General features: G+C 34.7%; 1 protein-coding gene across 1 annotated transcript in view; it reads right to left on the bottom strand.

The window, feature by feature from the left end:
• The window catches only part of UGGT1 (UDP-glucose glycoprotein glucosyltransferase 1), a 46790-nt gene that overhangs the window by 6541 nt on the left and 26977 nt on the right, over nt 1-13272 (bottom strand). The window contains exons 26-36 of the mRNA XM_070945140.1: nt 12656-12751; nt 12237-12339; nt 10602-10681; nt 9967-10156; nt 8336-8494; nt 7517-7602; nt 6537-6621; nt 6098-6186; nt 5758-5862; nt 3639-3723; nt 947-1129 (exon numbers count right to left, since the gene is read on the bottom strand). Of these exons, the coding sequence (XP_070801241.1) occupies nt 947-1129; nt 3639-3723; nt 5758-5862; nt 6098-6186; nt 6537-6621; nt 7517-7602; nt 8336-8494; nt 9967-10156; nt 10602-10681; nt 12237-12339; nt 12656-12751 (1261 nt within the window). The remainder of the gene's footprint in view (nt 1-946; nt 1130-3638; nt 3724-5757; nt 5863-6097; nt 6187-6536; nt 6622-7516; nt 7603-8335; nt 8495-9966; nt 10157-10601; nt 10682-12236; nt 12340-12655; nt 12752-13272) is intronic.

The following is a 13272-nucleotide window of genomic DNA, read 5'->3' as shown; positions in this document are numbered from 1 at the left end:
AGCACTATCTCCTAAAAGATGGTGCTAAAGAGAATATTATCCCACTGATTTGTTAGGATTCCCCTAAGAATCCTAATAGATACTCTCATTACCGGAGATAAATCATCCTGAATTCTGGGGTCAGCTCTCATCATTTTCTTGTCATTAAGAAGGCTATGTAAATCATTAATGTAGGAAGCCAACAATAATCAATCAGAAATGGTTTAAGGCAAGCATACTGTTGGTCAGTAGATAATCTAATGCAGGATTGAGTTTTTGCAGCTTTGGGCATTTGGTATCAATCATGAAGGATCAGGTGACCCTATAGTGGGTCATCTTTTATTTGTGGCTCATCTTGGAACTAGCCATAGCAATCAATATCTTAAACACCATTCAGATTACGAACTGTGTTACATGTAGAGCTATGCTAAAAAGGTTTTGGAAACTGAAGTTATTGTGAAAAGTGGCAACCAGACTGCTTTCTGATTTGTGCTTTTGTTTAATTATTATTCTAGATCCAATTTCACTGGCTGCCATTGTGTTTCCAAGCATGTATCCAAGAGGCTGATCTTATAAAGCCTTAAACATTCTGGATTCTAGATCTCAGTTCTCATAGGAGTCTGTTTCGGATACACCTGTGAATGTCCCACCATCAACAGTCGATAACTTATGAAGACAGTGGACAAGGCCTTCTTTATACTAGCATATAAACTGTGAAACACTCTCTTTAAAAAATTAGAAATGTAGTTTCTTTCTTTAGATTTAACTGTGCTATTAAATCATTTTATCCCATTTAATTTTCAAGAGGTTTTACATTTATCAGCTATTTTTTCTACTTATGAATACCCGTGAAGTTTGTAAATTATTTTTAACATTTAAAATATAAGTTGTAGGGTGCCCTAGCTAAAAAAGACACCTCAGACATTCTTTTTAAAATAAATAACATTTGAGTCTTCAAAACACTTACCTGGTCAGCATCTACAAAAAGGAATTTATCAACAGCGAGGGGGAAAAGCACATCCAGAAAAAGAATTTTGTAACCCCAAATAATACGTTGCTTCTCTGTTTGCTGATGAAGCCAGCGTGGCCACTTGTACTGGACAAACTCATACTGGAAATTGTACTTTTTAGCCATATATGGGATGAATTCCTGGAACAAAATATTAGTTATTGTCCTAACATCTTCTAATACAAATTACCAAAAACCCCATAAAGAACATGTTACATTATTCTTAACAAAACCAGATATTTGGCTATGAAAAATATTCAAAGATAATGGTAAATATGCAAGGGGTAAAAGCAGGAATCTTCACATTTTGCCTAAGTCTCATAACCAATGAAGTTTAATTTTTTTTTTATTATTATTATTTTTTTTAATTTGATTTATATGCCGCCCTTCTCCCAAGACTCAGGGCGGCTTACAATGTGCTCAGCAATAGCCTTCATCCTTTTGTATATTTATACAAAGTCAGCTTATTGCCCCCACAAACTGGGTCCTCATTTCACCTACCTTAGAAAGGATGGAAGGCTGAGTCAACCTTGAGCCTTGGCGAGATTCGAACCCTGCAGTAATTGCAGGCAGCTGGTCTTAATAACCAGCTTAATAACAGGGTGCCTTAAACCCCTGTACTACAAAGGCTCTTTTTCTTGCCTTCCTATATTTCTTATAAGCAAAGACTTTTGTGTGGAAAAATGATTTTAAGTAGATGAAATTAAGAAATATTGGTGTATTGTCCTTTCTACTACCCAGCAAAGAGGATTTTAAACTAGGAATAAAAACACCAACAACCAGGAATAGAGGTTTTAGTACACTGGAACATATCCACAGGATATTCCAGCGGAGTATTATTCTCAAAGAAATTATTCTTAGTTATCTATGCTGCCAAAGGGGTGTGTGTGTGTGTGTGTGTGTGTGTGTGTGTGTGTGTGTGTGAGAGAGAGAGAGAGAGAGAGAGAGAGAGAGAGAGAGGGAGAGAGAGAGAGAGGGAGGGAGAAAGCTTTTCTTCCAACTCACTAGAATTAAGCTCATTCCCACAATAGTATTTGATCTCCACTTATAATGACTGTAGCAATTTCATTTCCCATCACTATTCATTATTGCTTTGAAATATGGTAGAGAAACCACTTTTAACTTGTCGGAAAGCTATTCACGTATATATAGTATACATATAGGTATATATAGGTATAGATCTGAGAGCCTGCTTACAAGATAGATGATAGATAGATATAGACAGACAGACAGACAGACAGACAACCATGTTTCCCCGAAAATAAGACCCTGTCTTATATTTTTTTGAACCCTGAAATAAGTGCTTGGCCTTATTGCCATGCGCTCAAAAGCCCGATTGGGCTTATTATCAGGGGATGTCTTATTTTGGGAGAAACAGGGTAGATAGAGATAGAGGTAGAGGTAGAGATATGCATGTTGTTTAATATATGTATGAAATCTGACACATTTTCCACCTTTATCAATGTACTCCTGGCACAAGAATGTGTAATGATTCTAAAATGTAATTTATTTTCCAGTTTGAGGAAAGTGAATAATGAATTACATTTTCTTACATTATTTGATATTCTGTGTGAAAAAAATAGCTAGGAATATGCTTGTAGTTCTAGCAATAAATGAGCCACATCCTAAATTAAACATATGTCTCCAGACTAATTGCATTCTAACTAGCTGCATTCTTTAGCTGGGATTTCCTATAACCTGGATCCAAAATCTTACTCCCACCTCTCAACCATTCTAACTACCTATTATCAAACTGAAATGATTAAATAAGAACAGATGGGAAAGTGTGGGAAAATGAATGGATGGGGACCTGGCTGTTTAGAAAAAATGAGAAATAGCCATGGAAAGAAAATACGGAACATGGAATAGTTGAAGATCTTGGGATACAAACAACAAGAATATGAAAAGGAAAAAGAAATCAGGGACATTCGGAGTTTAGAAAAGAGATTTAGCTGATGAGTTGCTTGAAATGCAGAGAATTTGTTTTCTATGGATTGAATGTTCTGCTGAAGCAAAAGCAGAAGCATTTCTGCTTTTTAAGCAAGTAGCTTATGGTTGAGCTCACTACTTTGCCTGTGATTATTTTGGACAGTTCTGTTTGTCCATATTACAACCCTGTTGTTGACTTGAGATAACTTACAGTTTCTTTCCAGTATAATTCAAGATGCAGGTTATTAGCTTTAAAGCCCTGTATGGGATGGGGCCAAGTTATCTGAGGAACTGCTTCTGCCTGGGTATATTTGCATATTCCACCAGGCTGGATAGGATGGCACACTCCGGATACCTTCTCTCAAATGTTTTCATCAAGTGAGACCCATGAAATGCACCTTCTTAATAGTGGCCCTGCTCTAAGGAACACTCTCCCCTTCCAGATCCACCAGACCTTAAAAAGCTGGCTTTCCCCCAAGTATTGGGACAGGCTGAGGCTGGAGCCCAATTTTGTCTATTGAGGTTTAGGGTACCAGGAGATTTTGTGTGTGTGTGTGTGTGTGTGTGTGTGTGTGTGTGTGTGTGTTTGTTTTTTACTATTGCTGTGAGCCACCTAAGTTATGATTTGGAACATGGGCAACCATATGTTATTATTAAATAAATAAATGTAACTAAAATTCTTAAGAATATAAAATAGAAAACTTATTTTCTTACAACAAACCTTAACTGTGGGCGATAAATAATTCTTCAGAAACCAGAACTTCACCGGAGTTTCTGTGTGTTTCAGCACGGACAGCATCATTATGCTATTAAAAGATATAAAAAAAATAATATAACAAATATTATAAATAACTAAAATACAACAGATAAAATCTATAATTAATTTAAACCTTTATGTGTTATTTTTCACCCATTTTGTAACTGTAATTGCAAACTTATGAAAAATCTTAACAAACTGACTATCTTAAGAAAGCACTGGAAGGAGATAAAACTACTTTCGTACTTTAAAAGGTATAGTTAATTGCTTTAAGGCTGTTCTTGAACAAACGGCTGTAAAGAAAGAAAACAGACCAGATTGCAGGATTTCCCATTAGCACCGCTGTATCAGAAGCTGTATGAGACTACATAAATTAGTCTATCGAAATGAAGCACTCCACATGATTTTAAAATGATTATATATTGTATTTTAGAATTATCATTTTTTCTGATTGGCTAGAATGATTCTGGATAATTTAAGAACAGGTATAGGATGAAAATAGATAGGGATCTGGTAACTTTCTATGTACTCTCTCTAAGAGATTAGTAAGAATTTCTGATTTTCCACTAATTAAGATTGCTGAAAAAGACTTGGTGCAGATATGAAAGTAGGAAAACTTTTAAGTAATGTATTAAACATGCGTTCATATTTCTGGCTTCGTGAGGATGTAGTCAGTACCAAACCTAGAATGTTGAGTCTTTACTGACACCTCTCGGTTTCTAATACTAGGTGTTTTGGATTTCTGCAAATGCACAATTGACAGATGGGGGAGGAAATTTTAAAAAAAGAGTAGTTGCGAATTTAAAACACATCATTAAAAGATTGTGATAAGTTTTTTTTTTTTTAAATCTAGACTTAACACTTGCTTTATTTGAAAAATTCAAAAAGATTTTTACTCTTTTGAGTCAGATATCAACTGTTGTAAAGCTTTATGAAATTCCATTGAAGGCCCATTAGAGATGAACATCAGTACTTATCATATTTTTCAGAGTATAAGACACTCCAGACTATAAGACGCACCTACTTTTTTTGGGGAGGAAAACAAGAAAAAGAAATCTGCCTCCCAGCAATTTGCCTCCTTGCAGCAAACAGCTGCTTTACTTTCATTTTTGTTTTCAGCACAAGATTAGCACAAGAAAAAAAAATCTGCCTCCCAGCAATTTACCTCCTTGCAGCAAGCAGCGGAGGCCTGGACAGAAATAGGTAATGGCAATCCCTGCAGCCTGAAACAGCTGAGGGTCGGGAGGCTGATCAACAATCAACTGCTTGTGCTAATTAGGCTATGCTGAAGCTGAAATGGGCTGTTTCTTTTTGCTGCTTGCTGCAAGGAGGTAAATTGCTGGGAGGCACAGGCCAAAAGGTGGGGGCCAGTGCTATATTTGGTGTATAAGACGCACCCAAATTTTCACCCCCTTTTGGGGGGGGGGGGGAAGTGCGTATTATACTCCGAAAAATACGATATGTATGTTAAAAATCAATAGTCGGCCTCTTAAAGCCTCTCATCACCACCTAACAAAAGCTCATGAGTGAGTGCAGAATTAATGTCTTAATACTCTAAAATAAATCCTCATTCAAGTGTAAGCACAAAACTGTTAAACCAGGAAAGAGCGTAGCCGTAGTACTAACGAAACAGGAAAAGCCAATGTTGATATGGATCATACTAAAATAAAACCTATACAATATTGTTTCAGTTCTTAAAAGGATGCCACAGGAAAAATGGCAAGAAGCCATTTTCCACTGCCACTGAAACTAGAAATTAGGAGTCGAAATGAAGAGGTATACATTGCAGATATATAGGTTTCATTTAAATATAAGGAAAAACATTTTGATGGTAACATCTGTACAACAAACTTTTTATGGATGCTGTGGATTTTTTCCTCTGGATCTTTTTTGAAACAGGTTGTCCCTTACTATTCTACAATAGTATTCATCCATAATTGTAAAATTATTCTCTTATTTATCAGAATGAATCTTGGGTAAAATAAACTCCAAAACCTAATAAATGATGAAAACAAAAAAATCCTGCAAATGTCCATATATAAGCAGCATTTTACAATTTGAGTAAAATTAATTCTAGACCTACCGAAGAAATCTCTCATATAGATGCCCCGATGCCACTGAAAAGATGTTGATCACATCTTCCTTATCCTGTCTCACTTCTTCTTTCTTCTGGCCTCCTGTAAACCCCCTAAAACAAGGAAAAAAAACTTTTTGCAATGCTCAATTTTTTTAAAAAAAGGTTTTGTTTCACGTTATGTTATTCTATTAACTTCTAGCCATTATTGCAAAGAGTGGTATTATGGCTTTAATAGAAACATATTGATAAATAATACAAACTGATTCCAAATATTCCTAAAATTATGTTGTAAGGAATTAAGTTCAGGAAATTCAAGAGGCAGTGACGGACTTGCAAGTATCTTTACCATTTCAGAGATTCCCAAAATCCAGACTCATTTTCATTAGTACCATCACTAAGTAAATCTTCATTTAGCATATCTGGCTTCTTTTGAACCTACAAAGACATAATACAAAGGACAATATAATGTGCCGAGGATTGAACTGTTGGGTTCTTAGTGATCTATGAGCTTCTTTTTCTTCTTGCAGAAATATCTGTTAATGAAATGTCATTAAAAAAACTAAAAGAAAATTAAACTCAGAGAACACAAAGAACCTGACAAAGAGAAAATAGTAAATTAGCTTAAGTATATTTATACAAAACTACAAAGAGTTCTTTTAACATTGTTAATATCCTGGGTTTTTTTCAACTATATTACAAATTATACCAGTATATAAAAATATTTTTTGAAATATATAAGGAAAATCTTGTTGAAAATAGTACTTTACCATCCTTTTCAAACTCACCTTCACTTTAATAATTTTGCTTTTAAAATTGTTGATAACAACGACAACATCACTGGCATCTGGAGGAGAATCTGTCTCATCATGACTAAAAATTAATTACATTTAAAATATTAGCTTTGTAATCACTATTTTGCTGCCACTTTTCTCTGCTTTGTCAAAATCTGTCTCAAAATTGGTTTTACTTCAAATAGTTTTTGTTTCCCAAATTCTATTTCAGAATCATATTAATCCAACTATGGATATATACCTTCATATAAATTTTATTTATGAAACAAAAGAAACCTGACTATTGATGAATGTAAAAATTTTAAAGTTCAAATGAACTTGCTCAAAATATTTCAAAATCCTGAGAAAGAAATATTCTTATTTTGAATTCAGAATAGTTGTTTAAAGCTTGAAATTAAGCTTTAAACCTCAGAGTGTTTTAACTTCAGGGCATTTCTGGAATAGTTGGGATATCACAGCACTTCTAGTAAGTGTGGAACAGCTGTTCTAAACTGAAAGGAGGGACGCATTTTAAGTTCAGAAGTTTTCACATTCAAAACTGTCCAATGATTTAATTAGGGAAGTGAAATGAAGCCAACCTGACTCTTAAAGTGCCAATTCATAAGACCACCCAGGTTCTTCTAATGTAGTGCCAATTCTTTGAAACTACTTCCCTATGGAAATCAGGCTAGCTCTCTCTTTGCTGGACTTTCAAAAAACTTTTAAGACTGAGCTGTTTCCAAGATCCTTTCCCTGATTTGTTATAGTGCCATTGTGGTGGGGGGTTTTAAGTGGATATTTTACGGTGGGGTTTTTCTATTTAGAAAAACTCTATATAAAATTTTTGTTAACTCTTGCTAACAAGACTTATTTTTATTATGGTAGCATAGAAATACCGTATATTAAATAAATAACTCAATGCCATCTTGATGAAATGGCTATATACTTCAGAGTTTAGAAACAAACAAGTAGAATCATGATTTTTACCAACCTACCTGTAAATTTTGTAAATATCATCAGACCTTCCCTTTCTGAGCCTCAGAAACCAGGCACCAGGGTTGGCTTTTAACTGAAAATATCCCTAAAAAGGAGAAAGGGAAATGGAAAAAAAACACTCTAGTTGACCTCAGGCAATTTACCAAGTAGCAAACTTCCCATTATGATGCCTAATTCAGCTGGGTTTCGCTTGGCAAGTTGTGTGTATTATTTAATTAATAATTGTGTATTGTTTAATTAATAATTAATATTACAATTAATAATAATTGTAAAATTATTCTCAAGATCTCAAGAAAGTATCAGTTATTCTCACCCAGATTCTTTTAAAAAAAGGAGGCTAAAATGCTGTGAGAGATTCTAGCTGAGTAATTTACTATTTTGAATTGTAATTTTATTATTAGATTATTTTTCTCTATGTTATGACTACAAGATGCTTTTAAAAAAAAAACAATTTCAAAAAATCTTTAAATTATTTATAATACTTAATGTTTAAGTATTATAAATGTTCAATGTTCAACCTAGCCTCTCATTTATGTTTCTGGCTGAGCAAAAGCCACAATAAAAACTTTTGTGAAAGTCAAGGGGCAATGGGTTTTTTTCCTCTTTACATGATTACTTGCCTAGAAATAAAACGAGAATGGCATATCTGTTTACATGCAAGATATAAGGCGGAATATTGGCTATTCTGAATTTTGGATTCCAGAAAATGGCTTGCTTGTTTTATAAAACTGTCTGACATATGTGTGGTCAATTAAACATTTACAAATCTATTTCATATTGCATTCTATTAAACTTCATTAAGATGGTCAGTCACTTACTAAATTGGCCATGACAATGGTGTCAACAACAACAGGGTTTGTTGATGTTCCAAGAGTGAACTGAAGACCTCTGGGAGGCTGCCCTGTAGTGATATCATAGCAATGCCCTTCCAAAAGGAGGTGTTCTAATTCGTACTCGGCTGACACTACACTCTCCACCTATGTAGAAAGAAATAAGCACGAGTTTAGCATTCAAAAGCTTTAATAATTAAAAACAATGATCAGCATCAAGAAGCTACAGCTGAAGTAGGAAAAGTAAAATAAATAAGTCTATCTTACAATTTTAGATAATGCGGCATTCCAGGCTTCATATCTACAGCTAAGGAGACCATTCTTTTGTTAGCTTTGTACCCAGAAATATATACAAATATTCACAACTCTGCATTGTAAGAAAATGTCTATCACTAAAAGAGGTACAAATATTTTTATTTATTTTATTAATTTTATATGACACCCAGCTCACCTGGAGGCAACTCTAACATAACATATGCTATGTTCTGTTGTTATATGAATACAGGTTTTTTTCCAATTCTAGAATCTGCAATCATCTTACTAAGGCAGCCTTACACAACTGTATATTCTTCAAAGATACTGGACTTTACAATATCCCAAATTCCCAGCAAATGGTGATTAATAATTGTGCCAGATAAAGAATTTTGGAACTTTGGAGCTCATTTGGGGAGTGCAAAGTTGGAATAATAGTTCTGGAAAATGCTTCAAGAGACCCTACCGACATACGTAGTCTTCGCTGAATGATGGTAGCAGCACTCCGCAATCATGTGATCTCCATTTGCTGCCTTCATTGTAGGCTTCCAACAAGAAAAGTCCATGGGGAACTGGCAGGAGGTCATAAATGGAGATCATGCGACAGCGAGATGCTGCAATCATGCAGGATTTGTTTAACAATTGTGCCAGCCACAACTTCTGTCATAAATCGGCACTCACGATATCAATTTTATAATTGACTTGTTTAACAATGGAGTTGCTGGTCCAAATTACCATTGTTAAGTTTATTTAACAATTAGCATTCATAGTTTGCCAGCTTCACTTATCTTCTTGCTATTTAACATCACAGGAGAAATTTTCTAACAATGAGAACAATTAACTAGTGGAACGGCTTGCCTTCAGAAATTGTGGATGCTCCATCACCGGAGGCTTTTAAGAAGAGACTGGGCAGCCATTTGTCCAGAATGGTATAGGGTCCCCTGCCTGAGTAGGAAATTGGAGTAGAAGACTCTGACTAGGTGGCTCAGTGGCTAAGGCACTGAGCTTATCAATCAGAAAGGTCAGCGGTTCGAATCCCTAGTACAGATTTCCTGTGTGAGCAGGGGGTTGGACTAGATGACCTCCAAGGTCCCTTCAAACTCTGTTACTGTTACAGCATTTAAAAAAAACTTTATTGAAAAGCCTATTCTTTAATAGAAAAATCCAAGTCCTTGAAACAAAAATCAGAGTAGATTATTGGAAGATAAAAGCAAATAAGTTATATGCATCTTATTCTCCAAATCATCATGCTGGTTAAGACAGTGCAGATTTTAATCTTCAATTAGTTGACTAAAAATTTTTAGCTAAAAGCTTTATGGAATATTTCTATCCTTCTCTAAAACTTGAATGCATATTAATAAATTTACCTCCTCCAAATAAATGTTGTCAAGATCATATGATGCTTTTATTGACTCCACCATCCAGCTCTCTGGAGTATTTAGATTCAGAGTAAATAATGGTGATTGAGGCATATCCAAGAATTTGGCAACTGGTCCAGGAATAAGGTGTTTTTCTGCTGTAAAAGTAATTTCTGGCTCCAGAACGTAGCGATAAAAGCTAAGAGGTAAAGACGACAAACACTTAAATGTTTTAGTATTAAACATTTGCTCTCTTGCTGGTTGCTTGCAGACATTTCATTACCAGACTAGATAACCTCTTCATCCTAGAAGGGGGTGGGGTTTGCTACTCTGTTTATATATACAGTAGCTGTTAGTATTGGTGGGGGTAGGGGATTGTGTACTCCTTGGTATTTCTTTCATTGGACTGTTGTTTATTGCTTGATTCTCTGATGTTAATTCTGGTGTTAAGATTAACATCAGACAAACAATTCAGCAGTGAAAGAGTGAAAACAAAAATGAAATTAATAAACTTAATAAAAATGAAATTAATAACTAGCTGCAGCCTGTAGTTTTCCAACATTAGCATTAAAAGCACAGTAATCATAACATTTTATCAGTATTACTATATCTTGTTACATTTGACTTAGGTTATTATACCTTACCTTTTCAGAGGCATGTCAGAGAGTTTGGATTGACAGTTCATAAAAACTCTGAGGTTCATATTTATGAGTTTGTTCAATACCTAAATCAAGAGAAAAGGACACATAAATCTAAATGCAATTAAAGTACAAAGTTCATGCAGTTTCTTCCTCTTCTCATATCCATAATGTTCTTTCTACTAGCTCATAAACATTGAAATGCACTCATATTTGCTATAGGGGAAGAACTGCTATAGGGGAATAACTTTTTAAATCTGTTAATTGATATTACACATATAGCTAACATAAGAAAACTTAAAAGCTAGTTACTTAACAAATCAAAGTGCTCTCTAAATGCATTCAATTTAATTCAAATCTCTTATCTCCTTGGGCTGTGCAATATAAAGGAGCACAACTGAATCACTAAAACAGCTGCACATTTTTTTAAAGTTCATACAGCTGCTTCATAAACTAATTCTTGCCTCCATATGTGTGTCATGCTCAGGCTCTCCTCCTTTCTTCTTCCTTTCCTCAGTTAAGTGAAGCAGATGTGCAGAATAGACTCTGGCTTAAAACACAGAGAGTCGGATCTGGAGAAAGGTACATCTGTTTTATTTTTATATTTGACGTGTGTCATGTGCACCCTTGCGCTTAATAAAACACTTCTTCCAAAGGATTTGCACAGGTCATGAATTATGTATTGCAGCATTTGCCATATTAACACATAATGCTTTTAAAATCTAACATCTTAAGTCTTTTTGTTTAAAGCTTTACAAGAGTGTTCTTAAAAGTTATTATTACTCACAAAAAACTAAGATAAGGCAAGATAACAGTATATTTTGAAAATGTTTCAACAAGTGCCAGCATACAGGTACTTATGACCACAATTGAGCCCAAAATTTATGTTGCTAAGTGAGAAATTTGTAAAGTGAGTTTTGCCCTGTTTTATGACTTTTCTTGCCACATTTGTTAAATGAATCACTGCAGCTCTTAAATTAGCAACATGGTTGTTAAGTGAATCTGGTTTCCCCTTTGACTTTACTTGTCAGAAGGTTGCAAAAGGTGATCATATGGCCCGGGACACTACAACCGTCATAAATGTGAGTCAGTTGTCAAGTGTCTGAATTTTGATCACATGACCACAGGGAAGCTGCAATAGTCGTAAGTATGAAAAATGGTCAAAAGTCACTTTCTGCAGTGCTGTTCTAACTTTAAATGGTCACTAAGCGAACTGTTGTAAGTGGAGAACTACCTGTATTTTGCATGTTAAGGGTGACTTCTTTTACAATAGGTTTCACACATTACTTGTAAAATGAGCAGCTTATTTCCTCTACTGGTCAAAGAAAAAATATCTATAACTACCCAAAATATTCCAAACATTTTGCAGTTACCAATATAAATCATAATCATAATCATAATAGAGATATGTTTAATGAATAAAAGAGATAATAATAATAGGATAGGATGATGAAAAAAATAATAGGATGCTAGCAGCAACCCATATCAACCATCCGCACCAGTCAATGATATTTGTGATATATTTTTAAATGTTCAGTTGACTGAGTTTCATGTTTAAAGAATAAAAGAGATAATAACAACAACAACAATAATACTACAACAACAACAACAACAACAATAATAGTAATAATAATTTCACACCATAAGCAATGGAGCAAGTCTTTGTGCCTCTCTAGTCGCGGGATCAACGATAGCCACAACATCAAAATATATTTCTCCTTCTTTTGGTCTCAACTTAACTGCACTAGAAAAAGAAAAAAGAAAAAGAAACTACATACAATATGTGCAATCTTGATGTTTGTATTTAGTCTATGACAGAAATATCAGCAAAAGTCTAAAACATTTATGAATTCCGTTTTTAGAACAGTTAAAGAGTCAACTCATGTGAACATATAATCCGTTACTATTTTATCTTTTAAATACTTCCTTAACATTTTTTGAAGAAAACATGCCTGGAAATTCTAATGAATGAAATCTTTTCAGGATTATTTATATTTTAGAGAACCTGAATGCATATTATTCTTGGCAGACAGACAAGACTAATTGCAGATTATTTTTACCTGTATCTGTCCTCAAAAAATTGGTATTCAATCCTCGCTTCTCCCTTTGGTTGTGCAGACAGAAGAGCATCCACCTTCATGACAAGGTCACTTGCACTGAAGAAAGAGAAAAAGACCATCCTGCCAATGTTTCCTGCCAATGTTATTATCCTTAAAAAGGTCACTTGATGAGATGTAATAACAAAAAAACAAACAAATTGTAAGTGCTGCTTTTGCAAATGATAAAATAGACCATATATGAAATCCTGCGGCTTAAATGCAAGTCAACTAGCTGTTTCTTTTTGCTTGCTTACAAGAGATATCTATTTCACTTCCCTTGCTCTGAGAACTGGCTTGGGAGGGGCACACAGGGATACTGGAGGATGGAAGGACCAGAAGAAGGATGAAGCCACAATCCACTGTTCCATTAGAATGCAGATAAAAAATCAACTTCACGCAAACCAGAAAGCTACAAGGCAAAGGGAGAATAAGAGATGAGACTCATAATGAGAATATTTGTAGCTCAGAGTTGACCTGAGGGGTCCTTGATGCTCTCTGAGCTTGCTTTTTTCTTGCAATGTTTCATTACCCAAACTAGGTAACATCTAGATTAGCACTGAAATTACATAGTTGGGGTC

Source organism: Pituophis catenifer, unplaced genomic scaffold (genome assembly GCF_029215685.1).
Source record: "Pituophis catenifer annectens isolate HBS135680 unplaced genomic scaffold, rPitCat1.0.hap2 SCAF_6, whole genome shotgun sequence".
In the NCBI taxonomy this organism is placed as follows: domain Eukaryota; kingdom Metazoa; phylum Chordata; class Lepidosauria; order Squamata; family Colubridae; genus Pituophis; species Pituophis catenifer.
Note: the sequence above shows the minus strand (reverse complement) of the source record. Positions and strands in the feature narration are given on the sequence as shown.